Here is an 18,701-nt window from a genome sequence, read left to right as displayed (position 1 = left end):
AATATTGTAAAAATTATTTAATAATTAACCGTCTGTTATACTTTAAATAAATCATCAATTTAATAGAGGAAAAGAATAAATAAGTAAAATGCGAACTGAAGTATACTAATATTGGTGGTTAAATATGAGTCATTGGTATATTTATTAAATATCACATTTAGCTTATTGATAATGGAATTTGTTATCTATCTTCAAGATATTAAACAATTCCAGGGAAATAATATTCTAACAAATATTTAAATTATATGAATTCTTAAATTTGTTGTGGATACAACTAGATACAGCGTTTAACAATTAATTAATACTACTTTTATACAAAATTATTTTACTAAGTATCATCTAAATTTTTTAAAAGTTCTTCTAGACTAATTGTGTAATATAATGCCTTTTTCCTTTGTAAAGTTATATATCCAAATAAATACTGATATTAACAAATCATTGATTAAGGTAAAATAGATTGTGAAGTAGTATACTATAATTAACAAGTAAATGCTTCCAATATATGTTTAAGTGCTATAGTATTACCATAAGATGAATATAACTGAACCTTCTCGGCAACTTATTTAAATATTTTTTAATTTCCAAGGTTAATTATTGATTTTTCTTTAATACAACCAATAATAGTTAGTAATAATTACTAAGTAGAATTGATAAGATAGTCAATGTTGTTATAAAAATCTATATCTACAGAAAGTGATTGAATAGAACAACATTACGAAATTAATTGCCCGTGTTTATAATTTCCACATTCGCATTACTCTTTTGTGTAAAATAAATTTTTTTCAGTATTGACTACCACTTTATCTGATTAATAATATATTTCTGTACTCTAATTTGGAAATTCGATAAATTATTTAAAATCTACAACCTAAGAATCACAAATAAATAAATTACAAGGAACAGTTTAACAAAATTACACATTCTATCTTAATCTTGGTGGTAATAGTAATTATAATGACCTTGCTAGCAAATTTGCAATAGGTGGAGATCCAATAATTACTAAATTATAATTTGATATAATAAAGCTTTCTATCAATTTAATAATATACTACTGATCAATAATATTACTAATTTACATTTCAATTTATTTTTAAGAATATAATACAGACTAATAGGATACAGATTTCTCATTATGAATAAATCTAGTTTAATACCTTGTTAGTAAGGAAAGATCCTTAAGATTTTACATAAGCTCCCCAATAATAGTCTTATGTACATATTTAGGATCAAATAAATCCCAAATAGTTAATGGTGTTGAATATGTTTTATTAATATATGTATAAATAGCTAAATTATTAATAATTTAGAATTCCACTAAATCGTCTTATTTTCTTTCATCAGAAAATGTTTGATTAAAATTAATATCCTCTATTGATGCTTATTAATATTGAATTTGAGTTATTGAAATATTATCTGCATTTTCTACACTACTAGTATTCATTGAGTATGATCTTAAACTCTGTTAGTCTAATTTTGTTGAAGATAACATATTAACAAATTATAAAGTTTAACAACTTAATTTCTAAGATCTTTATATTTGTTCATTGAGCGTGAATTTAATATCCGTAACTAATTCATTATCCTTTTTGTTTAGTCTAATTTCATTTGTAAATTACTAAATATATTATTTTTCTATATATTCAACTTTTTAACCTATAATATGTCTTATTATGTTTATATTATCTTAAGGCAATAAATTTTTTAAAATAATGCATATTTATTAGAATTGACCCCTCATAATTCTATCAATTAGCTGTAATGGAATATTTTTAACAGCAAATTCATCAACTATAGCCGAAATAACCACCTTATATTATAGATTCTAATCAAAATTATTATGAAAGTGAGATAGGAAGTCTAGTTGCAAATTACAAATCTATTGTTAGTATATAATAGTATTTTAAGTATATAGAGTTTGTTTATTAAATGAGCTAGAAAACCCATTTTGAATATAAATCTTCTATAAATGTTATGCTGTAATAATTTTTTTGTCAGTTTACTATTTTTCATATTACCAAGACCAAAGTGGTTATAAAATATCCTTTTGGCTTACTAATATTATAAATTCTTATATAAATTTCGTTTTTAACGGAAAATACTAATTACTCATTTACTATTATTTTAAGTTTGATGTAATATATATTTATAAATAAAGTAGAAGTATAGTTTTCCGATTTGAAGTATTACTATATATTAATCTATACCGCTTTAATTTTTTAATGAATATCAGTTTAGATAATATGGATCTAGATGAAGTTGAGGCATCAATCCGACGATGCGAGGAATTTTTAGCTGCAAATGATTAGGATTATTCAATTTTTAGTTAAAAATAGTCGTCTTATAATTAAGATATTGCATTAAATGTATCCAGTTCAACTATCAAGGATTAACTTAATATAAATCGGTCTAAGATTACATAAAATGGCATAACTTCTCAAATTACTTAAGAAAATATTACTATTCTGAATAAAGTAAATGTTGTCTAATAAAATTTTCCAGCAAAAATCTAATACAGTAAAGACTCAGAAAAAACCCTTGTAAAAGCTGCTGTTTAAAAACCTTAAGTCTAAGAAATTCAAAAGAACAAAAGAAAGTAAAGGACACCTGATATAAAGATTAAATAAAGTTAAATTTCTGCATCAGCAAAATAATCTGCAGCCAAAAAGCCAAATGTGGTAAAAGTCAAAAACGAATAATAAGAAATTTCTCGCTCCGAACCGACAATAACAATGTATGAGTAACCTCAGGTATTTAAGACACAAAGTGAACAAATGATTTATAGAGCCAAATCGAAGTCTAGACCATCTACTCCTATTAGATCAATAAAGACAGTGTAAAAGATAGAATAACTAAAAAAAGAATAAGAAAAAAATTAAATGAAAGAATGCACATTTACACCTTAAATTTCTAGTTATGGTAGGTAAAAATCTACTTCTGTGGAAGATACAACTAATAGATTATACTTATAATAATAATAAATATTATAATAAAGAGAATAACATAAATATGATATTCAGAGAGAAAAATTTAAAGACTGTACATTTACACCAAAAATTAATTAATATCACATCACCAAAAGTTCATCCTAACCTGTTGAAGATAGACTTATGTCTGAAAAAATATAAAATGAAAGGAGAAAGTAGCAACTTTTTGAATAGAAAGAATTAGAGGAGTCATCATATTTAAATTAAAACACTATTACGGAAAGCCATAAAAAACGAAGAGATATGTTGGCAACACGTCATTAGTAACGTGCAATGACTTAATCGTAACAAAGATTTGCATAAATTAATAATGAAGAAATAGAATGTATTTTTAGACCTAGTATTAATAAGAAATCAGCGCTCATTGTTGCAGAATAGTATGGTGATTTTAATGAAAGATCTAAAATATGGTAGAACAAAGCATAAGACAGATTTAAGTCTACATAAGACTAAGTATTATAGGAATGTAGTTTTACCCCTATTATTAATCATTCAAATGCTATTAGATAAAACATGGATTTTAATTAGGCATAAATTTCACAAGCTCACGATAGATTGTACAGGGATGCGGTTATTAGGAAAAATATGAAAAATTCTTAAGATAGAACTAATGATAATGTCATTAACGATGAAGATTGCACTTTTACACCTACAATAAATAAGGTATCAGAATAAATCTGTGAATAGACTAGAAATTATACTATGTAAGACGATGCTGTCACTCTTATGTATAAAAAATAGTAAAAAATTTAACAATTAAAAGATAATATTTAGGAGGAAGAAGATTATGAGCTAGTATTTTAACCTAAAATTAATAAATCCTCATAACTTATGTAACCACATTATGATTTTTAAAATACAAATATACTGATGGCTTAAATTGAGGAAGAAAGACAAATGAAAAATATTATGTTAAATAATAAGAAAAGAGAACTGGAATTTGAATAAGTAGAGTAACATATGCTGAAAAGCCCTGTTCGTACAAATTTAAATACATAAATTTATGAACCATAATAAGTGTAAGGTTTGGATTCATTTATGTCTAGAGTCAATAAATAAAAATAAAAAGAGTAAGATCAATAAGAAGTGGAAGATAAAGTTTTTGGGTATGGGTAAAAATGGTCATCAAAGCCTACTTTAATATAAGAATTTAGCCTTAGCTAACATACACAAAAAGCTAAAAATCATTAATTTGTTTAATCTGTATAGAAAGTAGATAAAACAACTGATTAGAAAATGAGGGATATTGTTGGTGCGATTCTCAGAAGTGAAATATGATTTTTGATGTTACGTTCATACTATGTTAATAAAATAAATATATAATAATACTATTAGTTATAATTTTAATTTTCCGTTTCCACTCCATTGAGCTCATGCCAGTTAAGAGACGTAACCACGGTCGTTATAAAGGTCACTCTGGTCGCAAGGATCCAGTCCATTGCCACAATTGTGCTCGTCTCTGCCCCGTTGATAAGATTGTTCGTCGTTTTACCATCAAGCATATTGTAGAAGCCAACATTTAGCAGGATGTTTCTAGTGCTATCGTTATCAAAGATTTTGAATTACCCAAGATCTACTTCAAGACTCAATATTGCATCTCTTGTGCCATCCATAACAGATTAGTTCGCGTCCGCTCTGCTGAAGATAGATATAAGAGATATTCTGCTAAGAAGTTCTCCAACTGATTAAATATTTACTTATTATGCTTTATTTTTAATAATATTCAGCTATTTTAAATTAAGATCATACAAAAGATAAACTTTTAAAATATTGATTATTTATAAGATCACTCAAGATATCCGCCTTATTATTAGACAACTTCTTATGCTCTTTTGACGTCTAAAAATAAGTCTCTAGCCTCTAATACTGATTCTTCATTCACATCCTCTAGATTAGCTACTTTAGCTATTATTCCAGCAATCGAAATAAGTTATAAAGAATATCTCAACGATGTCTCACAACCAATTTAACCTAATGCATGCAATGCAGCCTCTTATAATTTAATGCTTTCAACCTCAGCTCTTTTTTCAATAATTTTTTCAATTTCATTTTTGCCGTATGGTAATGTTCTTACAATAAGCATTCTATCTAATAAATCTGAAGGAATGCCATGAGGAGAAATTATTTCCGTCCCGCGAATTTGACACATACCCCTATTAGTAGCAAATATGCAAATAGGAGCTAATTCACTCTCTAAAGCCTTATTAAGGAAGGAGAATGATTCTAAGTCTAGAAGATGGCATTCATCAATAAATAAAACACCAGGATTTAATTCTGCCACCCCATTTTGAACATAACGTTATACTACTTTATCAATTTCTAGCCTTAATTTTTCAGTTATCTCTGTCTTTCTTGTTTTGTTAAATTAATTTAAAATAGATACCAGATCTTGTCCTCCTTTTGGTTGAGCATTAGCCATATCAAGATCATGAAGGGTTACATTTTAAACAATTTCTTTACGTTTATGAACATCACCTTTAGGTACTGGTACATAAGAATCTGCTTCTAATTGGTTATCCGAGACATATTTATCAGAACGACCCATACGCTTTACTAAGCCTGAGTTCGCCTCGATATAAATAACATCACCAACTTTTACATTCTATTATTATAATTATTGATAAACATTTCCATCCAACTTTAATTCTTGTTCATTCTTCTTAGTTTAAAGAACAATGTTAACACGATTTACAACTTATCCTCCTGTTCCTTCAACTGCAGCAACATTCATCCTGGTAACTTCTCCTTCAAATACTTCTTTATCCTCTTTTATACGTAAGCCAATTGATCTTCTGAAAGCTTCCATTAACACCTCTGATTTTTTAACTTCAGCTGAGTAAACTTCTGAACCAATAAGACAATGAAAAGGAACATCGCCTAGCTCCTTTGCTATAGCTAATGCTATAGCAGTTTTTCCAGTACCAGATGGCCCTGCGAATAAAACTGAGCGCCCTGCTAACTTCTTTTGCTTAATTAATGATGTTAGCACTTAGGCAGCATTTCTAGCTTCAACTTAACCTATAAAACCATTTTCTAAAGATTTAATATGAGAATGAGCATCGATTCTAGTCTGTGCATCAGTCCTGATATTCTCTATTTAAAGATGCATTAGTGAAAGGGAAATTTCGTCAAATTAATTCTTCCAAATTCATAATATTATTATATCGTATTCATAATATTGTCACTTTCTCGATAAACTCTCAGCTAACATTTTACTCATTGAGCAGATTGTTTCTTTGATAAATACATCCTATCCTGCAATACTTAGTTACCCAACTACATCGCTAACATATTTTTCCTAGTCAATATTAAGACAATCACAAACAACCTAATTCAAAACTAATAAAACTCTTCCTATAAAAGTAAAAATTAATTCCTAAGAAAATTGTTTTTGCTTTATATTATATTTACAATTATAAAAACTATCTATAAATAAATTCTTACTATCTTTCCTTGTAATGAATTTTTTTGCAAATTTAGCTATTTAATTTATTAAATTTACCTAACTTGGTCTGTTTTCTAAGTAATCAGTATAATAAAAATTAAAATCTAAATGATTATACAACTAAGTTACCTTTAATAATTCAATAGTATAATCATTAAATTGCTAAATACATATATTGAAAGCATCAATAATGGAAATTTATAGATTTTTATCATATTATTTACTCGATTTTATAAATGCAATATCAAATTATCTAGTGACTACGAACCAAAAAGATGTAAAATACTACTTAAAAAATCTCTCAATTTCACCAAAGATAATATCTAATGATGTTTGTAATAAATCCGAACTAAATGGCTAAAATTCGATTAAAATAGGTAATTCTTTAAAATCTTTCGTCTTCACATTAACGATTATTTAATCTAAAGATTACTTAAATTTACTAATAAGTGTATAAACTGTAAGTTATTTTTCAAAGCTTTTCTTAGTTAATTACTCCATTAATAACTGTTCTTACTTGAAATTTTCAATTAGAAATATATCAGCTGAGCGATAGAATTTTTTTATTTTTTGATAGATCAATTGACACTCAGAAAGATCTGTCAAATTGTTTGCAATAAAATTATCCATTTCATAAGGAAGGATATGAGGGTTAATGAGTTACAGTAACTCAAATTATGTTCGTATTATTGATAAAGTTAAAGGGGCTTTTATTGCCTATTGGTATTTACAATTTATATTTGTAAGTTCATTCAAAACAGATTTATAGGTGTTGATTGTATCCTTAGTGTACATATAATCTGAATGGATTTTAGTAAAGTTTGATATAATCTCTTAATTGCTTATTTGCAAAAGTTATACTGAATTACTATATTTTTAATTTAATTCAAGTGATAAAGGCTTAATAGGCAACTTCTACGCAGAATCTATACACTAAGGGTAAGGGTATACTAGCTATTATAATAGTAGAAGTCTTACATCCATTTTTACATATAATTATTATATAAATTAAATAATATCACATTAATCCAAGTAATAGAGCTGCTGCATCATATCCTATTTACCCCTCTGAACTAGATAAATTTTTATAATTGTCAATAACCTATCCTACTGTATGTTCATCTGATTAATTATTAAGATAATCTCTTTTCAGCATATGTGATGATACATCAGGATACACTTATCCATCAGAAATATATGAGACATACTTGTGCAATTTATCGGTTTTCTAGATACTTTAATTCATATCTTATTTATTTAAATCATTAATTAGATCATCAAAACCATTAGACATATTATTATCATTTGGAGTGTTATTTTATGCTGAATTTATTAGGTTATACCAAGATTAGTTATCATTTAACATACTACTTTTTTATTTTGAACTATTTGTTGTTTCATTTAAATTATCCAATGGGAATGTATCATTAATATTTGATTCAAGAGAGTGTTTTACTATATTTGATAATGAAGTAGAAACAGAATTTTCTTAAACTTCATCGGAAATTGTTGTTGTTTCAACTGTGTCGATTTCTTAGTTTGATGAATAATATGAGGTATCATATGATGAAGGTTTTTCTGTTGAAAAATGCGTATAATCTAAATTCTGTTTAAAAATAAGATGTTACTCTTCTATATACAATGATTTTTCATGTTCTTTATTGCGTTAATATCTAGGTAAAACTAAAACCTACTCGTTTAATTTGAGTTTTTCCACATTATTATTAAAGTTAAATTTGTCGTTATTTAATATTCTATCTTAATGATCTTGGTATTTTTAAAATATTTACTGATTATCTTACTATCTAACAATCTTCTTAACTGAAGCTATATTAACTTGAAAATCCAAAATATTTTCTAAATGCTCTTCTTTTGATGTGTGCTCTTTTTTTTAGGCCTACTCATTGGACGGTATAATTATAGTTGAAATATCCATAAAATCTTAATATTGTTTTTCTGCCAAATTATTTTCATACTCTGGAATTTAATCTCGTATTATTTTTTAGCAAATGTTATCCTGTAATTCTTAATTAGGAAGTTTGGGTTGATATGTTAGTACGTTAATTATATTCGCAGATTATGAATTTTATAATTACTGATTATCGTTTTATTATTCAGATTATAAAATTGGCTATTATATGTTATTTTTCTAAATATGTATATCATCATTTTTGTTCTTATACTTACATTTTCCACATTGTTCATAAACTGTAGTAAAAAATGGATAGTTCTCTATATTGTCTTAAATTTTAATATATTCCTAATATAATGCATTCTGCGAAGTCTATATATCTTAATTTTACTATTAAATTGTAACACTCTATATATTTTAATTATCTATTTACGGCTAATGTTAAATTTACTAGTTATCACTTTAAATTTATGGTTATGGCACCTTGCTATAAACTTGTATTCCTTGTTATATTTGCTTACTTGGTTCTTTTACTTAATTCTCATGTTACATAATTTCAGATAGATTACTGATATCACTACTTTTCGTATCTTATTTTTGCTGTATATCGATAGTCTGCTTATTATTCTCCTTTATATTGTAAATAAAGTCATTTTACTATAATGGTTCAATATAGCTATTAATTTACTACTATGGAACAAATAAAGGCAACTTCTTAGGGTAAAATTCTCTTACATCTTATTGCTTTTTCTTGTAATATCCTACTTGTTAGATATCCATTTTATTATCTTGCATCTTATCATTATTAGCTTTAATAGGTAAGAGAGAAAATTCAGTAAAATTACTATCATCTATCTATTTAGGCCCTTATTAAAATATACTGTATTGCTCTTATAGTTATATATCTATATTGTTTATTACATTATTTTTAGCCAACAAGAACTACTCAGTAACTTTATTTGGTATACTTTCCTATACTAAAATAGAAGAATTATTCATAACCTCATATTCTGAAACTTCGTTAGACTATATTTTATCAATATCATAAAAATCATTAAGATCTTAAACATAAAAATCAGTGGTTACAGATTCTGAAATATATTCTTTTATTTTATTGTCATGTTTTGACTATGTTAATGTGGATGCTTACTGTTCCTTATTAATTTTAGATAGTGTTTGGGTTTATTATTATAGTTTTGATGTAGGATTAAGACCTATACTTTCGTCAGTAACCTTATTATCTGAAATATTTACATCACTTTTATATATAGGTGAGTCTTAAAATTCATTTAGCACAGACTTTTAGATATAAATTAATTAATTATTTTTGGTTTCTTTAAATTTACTTTATTATCCTTCTGTCAAAACATTCTAAATATTATAATTTCCTCCTGTATTGCCTTATAAAATTTCTTTTTTACTATTTAATGTCTAGTGAGTTGCATCAAAATTTCGACCTATTTTAAATTCTTAATTATTATTAACTATAAATCTATTCTTTTAATATTTTAAATCGTGGCTCTTGGTCGCTTAAATATCTTTAAATGTATGAGATTTAACTTTATTTATTAAATCATTTTATGGTTCCTAATTGGCTATAAAGTCTCGTTATATTAATTAAATTTATAAACTATTGTTCAGACTAGAAGGTTACGAACTTGTATCTGAAAAATTATATTATTCATATTAATTCTATATTCTTGTGTGTTTTTAGTCTTAATCCGAATTTTAGATGTTTTTGATACTAATTTTTAAATCTTATATAGGGGTTTCTACATGAAATTCTGTATACTCCAAATTTATATGCTTATTCTTTACTTTAGGAGCTTATGCAGATTCAGTTGTTTAATAATAATTTGGTATCTTAGATTATATTATATTACTTAATTTTTACGGTGAGTTACTATTTATTTCAGAAAATATTTATACTGATTTTTGATCACCAAGAGTCTGCATGTTTTCAATAATACTTGTACTTTGTATTTGTTTATATTTATGTATGGGCGACTATAAATCATTATATACATATTAGTTATCAATAGAAAAATTCTTATTCTTTTGTTTTTCAGAATTAGATGCACTTAAATCATTTGTAATTTTTCTTATGCGACTATTATCGTTTTAGTCAAATAAATCATTTTATTAATGATATATTAGGCGATTCTTATTTTTTAATAATATGTCAGATGATTCAATATATTAATTGTCTGTAATAAGGAAATTTGTATTTTCTGACATCGAAGATTAATTGTCATATTAATTAGCAATAAAAAGTTTTCTATCAGATATACAAGTGTGATTTGTATTCGATTGTTCTACTTTTAACGTAATGTTTTTAGTATTAAATTACTATTCTTATTATAGAGATTAGTTAATTTTGGTATACTTTACATCATTAATATCATTATTAAAGCTGAATACAGATATTCTACGAGTTTTAGCCTCTTCATTTTACTGAAGAACTTATTCGTTTGATAATAACATTATTTTTGGATCCTATAATTAATCTTTAAATAATTATTCTTACAATTTTAAAATCTAAACAGAGGAATTGTTATTTTAATATTAATTTTTTATTTCGATAATTTTTTATGGTAAAATTTCTGTTTCAACTAAAGTATTATTTATTTTCTAATTACTTACTTAAGTTAAATCTTACTTTACACTTAAAACAGGCTTACTAGTTAAAATACACTCATTATTTTACTTTCCAGTAATAGTAATTGTGGATTATTCACGACAAATTTTTTATTCCTTATTTTCAGGCGTACATATGTTAATATATTGCTTTTCTAAATTATCTTGAGTCTAATTAAATTATGAATCTTCTTAAAATAACTCATTATGTTGAGTAGACTATTCTTTTTAGCTATGTAAGTCTTTAGAACCGATAACAGTAAATATTTAATCATAATTTTATTCTTAAGTATTATTATTATTACTATTAACTTGTAAACATTATGGGATATCTAACTATGATTATTTATTAGTAGAATAAATAATTTTATCATGTATTGTTTACTCCTTAGCTAATATTTTATGTTAGACAGTTTGATCTATAAAACTAAAACTGAGTGAATCCTTTTTAGTTCGCTTTATGTCTTCGAAAATAATTTATGAGGAGCTAGATGAATAATTATTAGAAATCTAAACATCCTTTATTTTATTTTTTGATTCTTCGTGTACAATTAATTGATGTGTATCTAACCATCTTGGACTAGTTATATCAGACTTATACTATTTTACTTCCTTTAATATTTGTACTTGTGGCAACGAGTAGTTTTCTGATATTTTAACTATATTAGAGGTACGTGTTTCTTCACTATTTATGTTTTAGTGTTAGTGTGGTACGTAAATTTATTAATTAAAATTTGAATTATCATCACACTATAATTTTTCATTCTGTGGAATATCTTATTAATAGATCATCTCGGAAAATTATTTTTTAAAATTTTTACTTTATATATCTACTAAAAAACTAGAGTCTGTTAAGTTTTAATATTAATTAGTTTTGACAGCTGATGTAGAATTAAAATTAAAATCTACATTTTATTAATTTTAACTACTATCCTAAATTACATGTAATTACTCATACAAATCCGGTTTTGTATATGTTTAATTAAAAAGGATAGTTTCTTATTTACATACTTCTTAATCATTCATATTTATAATTTTTTAAGTGTAAGCAACATTATTTTCCTTGTCTTTATTTTCTTTAAATATAACTTATGCATTTTAAACTGTGCTTTAATCATCATCATATTTTTAAGTAGCATATTTATCTGTAAATACTTATTCAATTTACACTTATTATTATTATGCTTAAGTAATTATAGGTGTATTTATCGTAAAATCATTTATAGACTCTAATTATTTCTATTACATCATAACATTATTCACACTATAATCTTTTTATTCGTTTTTTCCAGTTAAATATTAAACTGAAACATTAAAATCGTTGTTTAATGATTATTAACGATGCAAATTATTTACATCTGCAAGTTAATCATCTAAATATGAACTTTATTTAACTATATCTTGATTTTAAATAGAAAAATCAGATTCAACCTCTTTGCTATTAGAATTTTTTTAGTATTTTTCTTTCATAATAATATGCTCATCATTTTCATCAGAATTTAACTTTTTTTAAAGCTGTTTAGTAATGAATGCAAAATGATCAAATTCTTACTCCTAATTATCTTGATTTAAGTGCCTTACAAACTTTGAAACCTCGTTTAACATTTATTTTTATGGTTATTTTTATATTATTTTTTCTGCAATACTTTACTTAACATCTATATTATTATCTATATTTTTCTTCTTTTCACACGCTAATGTTTCTAAATTAAATTCTTGTTCTGAATTTTTAATTTCATTAATTGGATAGTGCACATCAGGATACGTATATGCTTAATAAGTAATATTTTTAATTGGTAAAATAAGTGTAGGGTGCTAAGACCGTATTTTAGTAGCTTCAGCAGATACTAAATGGTCCTTTTCCGATTGTTATTTTAATAGATTTTTTTTGGTTTAAGAGTGTTGGATTCCGATCTAATTAGATTTAGGTGCCTAAGTTTCATTAAAAATATTTTAGTCAGTATAATTTTCTTCCTAATCTGAAGATTTGATTACTTTCTTAACCTCCGAAGATTAAAAAACTCGTCCTTATTATTTTAATGTCTATAACTTTGAATGATTTACCAAAAACTCTTTCTAATTATGTTAATCAGCGCAGAAATTAGTTTTTTCAGTCATTTCTACTTAAAATTATACTTAGGAGTTAAGTTCTGTATTGAAAGTATATAATTCTTAAACATCCTCAAAAACTGTATTATTTCTAGTATCAGGATTTAACTATTACGAAGTAAACTTATTGTATTTTAAATCTCCTGAGTTTTTAACTAATAATTTATTATCCTACTTAGCATTTTATATACCAATTTCTATCTTTTTTTCTGTATTATTATAGAATTTATTTGACAATGTGCTATAATTTGGAGCTTCAATTATTTCAGATACTATATTTTGTACATCTATATCAGATATTGAATTTTCTAAATTAATATTACCTGCAACTTATTAATTAAAATTTTCTTAAAGTTATGTATTTTTAGTTGTGCTTTCAGTAACACAAAACAGCTATTATTCATCATCAATTAAATCAGTAGATTCTTCACTGTTAGAGCTGGGTTATTAATAGTGTTATTAACTTTTCTAACCAGTTTTATCATTGCCCTAAGAATTTTAATGTAATACATTTTTTGAAATAGGCTCTATTAAAAAAACTTGATTACCCTTCTAAATTTTGCTTTTAGACTATATTTCTTTATTTATTGCTGTATTTTTCAATTCAATCTCATTTATTAAAATTTATCTTGAATCTCCCAAAGCGTCTTAGTTCAAAACTGACTCAATTTTACCCTTGGTTTAATTATTCATCCGTAGGTTTTTAACTGGATATATGATATCATCTTAAATAATTTATTAAGTTTTAATTATTTTGTTGTCAAATAGAGTAGTATTCATTTACGCATGTTATTGTTACATTTCTACTAAATTTGTGCTGACTATTTCAGAACTTTAATCTATGATGTCATGAGTAACCGGATACATGATTTAAATATTTTATTGATCATTTTTTTCTGAATTAGAATAAAAAATGCTATTTTTATGATAATATTCTTATGTATATTCTTTTTAATCTACATTCAAAAGCTTATAATCATGATTAGACGACTCTTTTGTTAAAAAAATATTTTTTTCTTAAATTTATTCTGGTAAACACTATGACTATAGTATAGTAGCGTCTTCTTATATCTTTACTTCATCTTCATATTATTATAAATATGATGCAAAAAGTGTAACAGGATCTTCCTACTATTATTATTATTATTATTAATATTATTATACAATAACATTGTTACATTAAATTTCGTTATACTCTCCTAACGGTATCAAAGATTTTTTATAGACTTATTGCTTATTCATTTATTCAGAGTCTTCACTAATTAATTTAAATTATTTTGCTATTTCATTATTTTTTGTACTAATTTATTCCGTTATAATATTATTAGGTCCTATAAAATTAGACAGATTTTTTTTGGAATAAAACTAATCTAGGCTATTATTGAGATAAGATTCTGCAATCTAATTCTCATCAGTTTTGGTTGCATTAGAAATTAAATCTTACTTATCGTCTTTGATAAATATTTAACTAACATTTTTTATTTAGTATGAATCATTCTATATAATTTACTTGGGTTGTTTAGGACTAGAAACTTCACAAGGAATTTCATATTATTAATTTTTACTAGCTAAAAACTCATTAAATTAAATAGAATCATCAGTAAATATGTTATTATTTTATTTGGCGAAAGTAATATTATTGAAATTTAAATCTTTGCTAACTACTTGCTCTTATTTTTTATAAGCAAACTAAGATACTTAATTTATAATTTAGTATTTTTCAGAAAGAACATTTTAGTAATCTTACTATTCTTAAACTTCTTAACTATAAAATTACTTCTTATCTTTTTTATCAATAGATGGATATTAATAATCAGGTTCGTTAAAACTAGTCTGTTTATTTTTTTTCTTTTATTTTATAGGTGCGATAACGAGAACTTCTGTATTTTCGTTGGATTTATTTTTCTATTACTATACATTTTTAACCTAAGAATTAGTCTACTAGACTTTTAAGTTCTTTTTAATCGTAGGACTGTGAACTATATCTTACTATTAATTAAAATCACAATGTATTTTCAAAGCTTAATTATCTCCATACTGGACAGCAAATGACTTCTTCTTACTTATTGTATCCTAGATTTCATAATTTTCTTTTTAAATAAAATATTTATCATTTTTAAGATTTTACTTAGGATCATCGTTCTTAACATTAATATCAGACGAGGATAACTAATCTAAATATTAACTTTAGTGCTCTTATTATTAGGTAATCTCTGTAGATATAAATTACTGTTAATTTTCTAATTTCTAATTTTAATTTTATTTATCAAATGTTGGAAGCTGCTAATCATTTTTATTATGCTCAGAATTTATTTTACCATCCTTAATTATTATAAACTCGTCATAATTGAAAGAAATCGTATCATTTGGTTGATACTAATTAGTATTTTTTACTATATCTATTTAATTTGCTGAAAGATAACTAGATTATTCTACATCTCTATCTTTTTAATATTATAGCTTCATATCTGCATTAACAATATCAAAGCTTTAATATTCTTATTTTTAATCTTAATTATTCTAAACTCTTTAAACTAAATTACTGATTTAAAAATTAGGGATACCATTTTCATACTTTGTTGCTTTATCTACTTGTCTAGAAATAGTGGACGTTATATTATTATGTATACAATCTGATTATTAAATAATTTTATTCAAGTTAATATAATTATAGCATTTTAACTCATTATCTTTTACTATTTATGCATTTTAATGTTACAATTAGATAGACTAATGTTGAATATCCTATTTAAAATTATTCATTTAAGTAGTATTATCATCAATAGATAATAATTTCTTTTCTAACTTACTATAATTTTAGACATCTGCTTCTAGATGCTTATAAGATGGAGACTAAGTCAAGTAATTTGAATCTTGATTTGCGTAAGGTTGCCCTTGATACATTTTAAAAGTATCAATTTCCTACTAGTTCTATCGTACTTCCTTTGTAACATTGCTTACAGAATATTACTCTTCTATTTAATACTATTTATTTTATTTTATTGATAAGTCATTAATTTATTAATTGGAAGAATCTTTAAAAATATATTCAGCAATTAAATTTTATACTGATGATTATAATTAGTCATGCTTATTAGTTAGGGATGGTGAACTTATTTAAACTTTATCATCTTTATACTGTTTTTTCGTACTAAGAACAGTATTAATTATATTCTCATCATTCTTAAGTTAATATACATTAACTGCCTACAAGTTTAAAAATTAAGCTTCTTACAATTAATTTATATCTTACTATTGATTTAGTGGGTATAATAACTAGTAATTATCATCTATAATAACACCATCATCTTATTACTAATTATTTGAAAATTATTGATTCTGCTAATCTTATTAATTTCTATATACTTGGGCAATTTATTATTGTTATATTAATTATTACTATAATTACTATGAAGGTTGTTACTACTACGATTATTAATGATAATATTGTTACTTTTACTAATTTTATTACAATATTTACTACTATTGTTAACTTAATTATTGTTTAGTTTATTATTATTCACTATATTATAAAGACTAAGTTATTGATGATTCTGATTACTGCTACTATTATAACAACTAATTTTATACTTATGTATCTCCTATTTATTAAAAATTATGAGGTATCTAATTAATACTTAATTAAGTTGATGAAAATTATGGATTATAATCATTTAATTAAATTTATTATTACATAATTGGCATATTTTCCATAAATTTTTAATTGATAATATTATGATCAGATTCACAAGGATATTATTATTTAAAAATTTATTAAACTTCAACTGATTTTTTGGGGTGGATGACCTATTCTTAATATTTAAGTTACTCATTTTATAAAAAATATTTATTCGTACTAGTTTCATTAATTTGTTCTTACGGATATTGTTACTTAGCCTATTAAATTAAATTTTATTAAACATATTAATTACCTAAACTTTTTATCTCTTAATTAACTATTAAAATTTATGCATCATTTACTTAATTCTTTTAGATTTATTGTTGATAATTAGAAATATTATTATCGTGTTCATAACTCTAAGCAGCATGTTGCATAATATTTAGAGGAAGTTCTCTATATAAGTTTTACGACATAGAATTATCATTTGATGATTTTTATACATCAACTATAATATTATCATCAAGTTATAACTTATCATTTCTCTTTGAATAGATATTTCTACTAGGTGAGAAACTTTTAGGATTATTTATTTTTTCTTCTGGTTTTTTTTAAATAATAGCGTTACGTTCGTTTGGCAAAATTAAAGAGTTACTATTAATTTAGGGTACACTAACCATATTTTATGATATTAAAGGCTATTTATAAATATTAATGGAATCGATAAAATTTTCTTTATATCCTAACTACTCAAAATCTTACTTCTATGCATCCATAATCATATAATTAAGACTATTTTCGTCCTCTATGTTAGAATCTATATTTTAAATAATTTCAGACTTTAACTAAATCTTTTTTTAAGACTTCGGCAAAACTGTTTGTTAGTCGCTCTAAATCTACTATTCTTTCTATTCGACTTATATCATTGGATCATAATTCACAATATTAATAATTCTCTTAGAAGGATAAATGGGATCTGGCAGACTAGTATTTTTATGCTAGTTAGAGTCTTTGTCATTCTAATTTTATTAATTTGCATGATGATTATCAAAGTTAATATTCTAATACTAATTAATTGGTATCTATAGTTACATTTATGGAACCTATGCTATTTATGATGGATCAAATTATAACTATGATTAAATAATAGGTGGTAAATCAGGCAATACAAATTGTTAATTAATAGGCAATCGCATTCTAGGTAAAGGATCAAAACTTTGTACTATTTTAGGTGATAAAATTATTTATTCTTATACTTGTTAAAATTTTAACTATGGCGGAATAAATTCTTTCATTGGTATTTAAATTTCCAATGATTAATCTAGTTATTAAACTTATGGTAATTTTGACATTTAAATTATTTAAAAAATCATTCAAATAAATATATATAAATATCATAATTGTATTTATCTTAATTTGGTTCTAATAAATTTGAACATCTTTAAATTTAGATTCTTACTACGATAACTGATTACTTTTTGATATATTATTATTTTTTAACTCAATAATTACTTTACAATAATAAACTCACATAAATATAAGGTATACATAAAGTTAATAATATATTATACTGACCAAAATATTATGTAACTCTCTATCTAATAACTATTGTACTTTAAAGATAATAACAGTATAGATAGTATAATGTAATAAATACATAATAGAGCTATATAATTAATAGTATTTTCGGCCATATGATTGGTATGAAATATTTATTTTTATAAAATTAATAATAAAACATAAATAAACTAATCACATTGTTATCTAAGTTATTAAGTAAGTATCATAACTTTTTACACTGTTATATTAACTTTAGGTTATTTACAACCAGTATATCAATATATAAGCATTAACTGAATATAAAATAAAATTATGTGTAATTGAAGAGTAAAATCCCCAGTTTTATTCTGTAGAGTAAAATATATTGTTAATTTTCCTAACAATGAAACTTAACTAAATTAAACACTGTAAATTTTAATAGTAATTAAAATTCTG

General features: G+C 24.2%; 6 protein-coding genes across 6 annotated transcripts; 2 read left to right on the top strand and 4 right to left on the bottom strand. All coding sequences in view use genetic code 6, as the record gives it.

The window, feature by feature from the left end:
* Positions 1 to 151: 151 nt before the first annotated feature.
* Positions 152 to 2,110, bottom strand: SS50377_20069 (uncharacterized protein; the record flags this gene model as incomplete). The annotated part of the gene is made up of 1 exon (XM_067904014.1): positions 152 to 2,110. The coding sequence occupies one exon, from the start codon at positions 2,108 to 2,110 to the stop codon at positions 152 to 154; it is 1,959 nt and encodes a 652-aa protein (XP_067767496.1).
* A 109-nt stretch (positions 2,111 to 2,219) lies between these two features.
* On the top strand, positions 2,220 to 4,262 carry SS50377_20068 (uncharacterized protein; the record flags this gene model as incomplete). The annotated part of the gene is made up of 1 exon (XM_067904013.1): positions 2,220 to 4,262. The coding sequence occupies one exon, from the start codon at positions 2,220 to 2,222 to the stop codon at positions 4,260 to 4,262; it is 2,043 nt and encodes a 680-aa protein (XP_067767495.1).
* A 95-nt stretch (positions 4,263 to 4,357) lies between these two features.
* Positions 4,358 to 4,669, top strand: SS50377_20067 (Ribosomal protein S26; the record flags this gene model as incomplete). Its single annotated transcript, XM_067904012.1, has 1 exon — positions 4,358 to 4,669. The coding sequence occupies one exon, from the start codon at positions 4,358 to 4,360 to the stop codon at positions 4,667 to 4,669; it is 312 nt and encodes a 103-aa protein (XP_067767494.1).
* A 101-nt stretch (positions 4,670 to 4,770) lies between these two features.
* On the bottom strand, positions 4,771 to 6,093 carry SS50377_20066 (TBP-interacting protein TIP49; the record flags this gene model as incomplete). Its single annotated transcript, XM_067904011.1, has 1 exon — positions 4,771 to 6,093. The coding sequence occupies one exon, from the start codon at positions 6,091 to 6,093 to the stop codon at positions 4,771 to 4,773; it is 1,323 nt and encodes a 440-aa protein (XP_067767493.1).
* A 72-nt stretch (positions 6,094 to 6,165) lies between these two features.
* Positions 6,166 to 7,413, bottom strand: SS50377_20065 (uncharacterized protein; the record flags this gene model as incomplete). The annotated part of the gene is made up of 1 exon (XM_067904010.1): positions 6,166 to 7,413. One exon carries the CDS (start codon positions 7,411 to 7,413, stop codon positions 6,166 to 6,168), a length of 1,248 nt encoding a protein of 415 aa, XP_067767492.1.
* A 34-nt stretch (positions 7,414 to 7,447) lies between these two features.
* SS50377_20064 (uncharacterized protein) lies at positions 7,448 to 18,058 on the bottom strand (the record flags this gene model as incomplete). The annotated part of the gene is made up of 1 exon (XM_067904009.1): positions 7,448 to 18,058. One exon carries the CDS (start codon positions 18,056 to 18,058, stop codon positions 7,448 to 7,450), a length of 10,611 nt encoding a protein of 3,536 aa, XP_067767491.1.
* Positions 18,059 to 18,701: the final 643 nt, after the last annotated feature.

The sequence above is a fragment of the Spironucleus salmonicida genome, chromosome 1 (assembly GCF_000497125.1).
Source record: "Spironucleus salmonicida strain ATCC 50377 chromosome 1, whole genome shotgun sequence".
NCBI classification, from domain to species: Eukaryota; Fornicata; order Diplomonadida; family Hexamitidae; genus Spironucleus; species Spironucleus salmonicida.
This window is presented reverse-complemented; position numbering and strand designations above follow the sequence as displayed.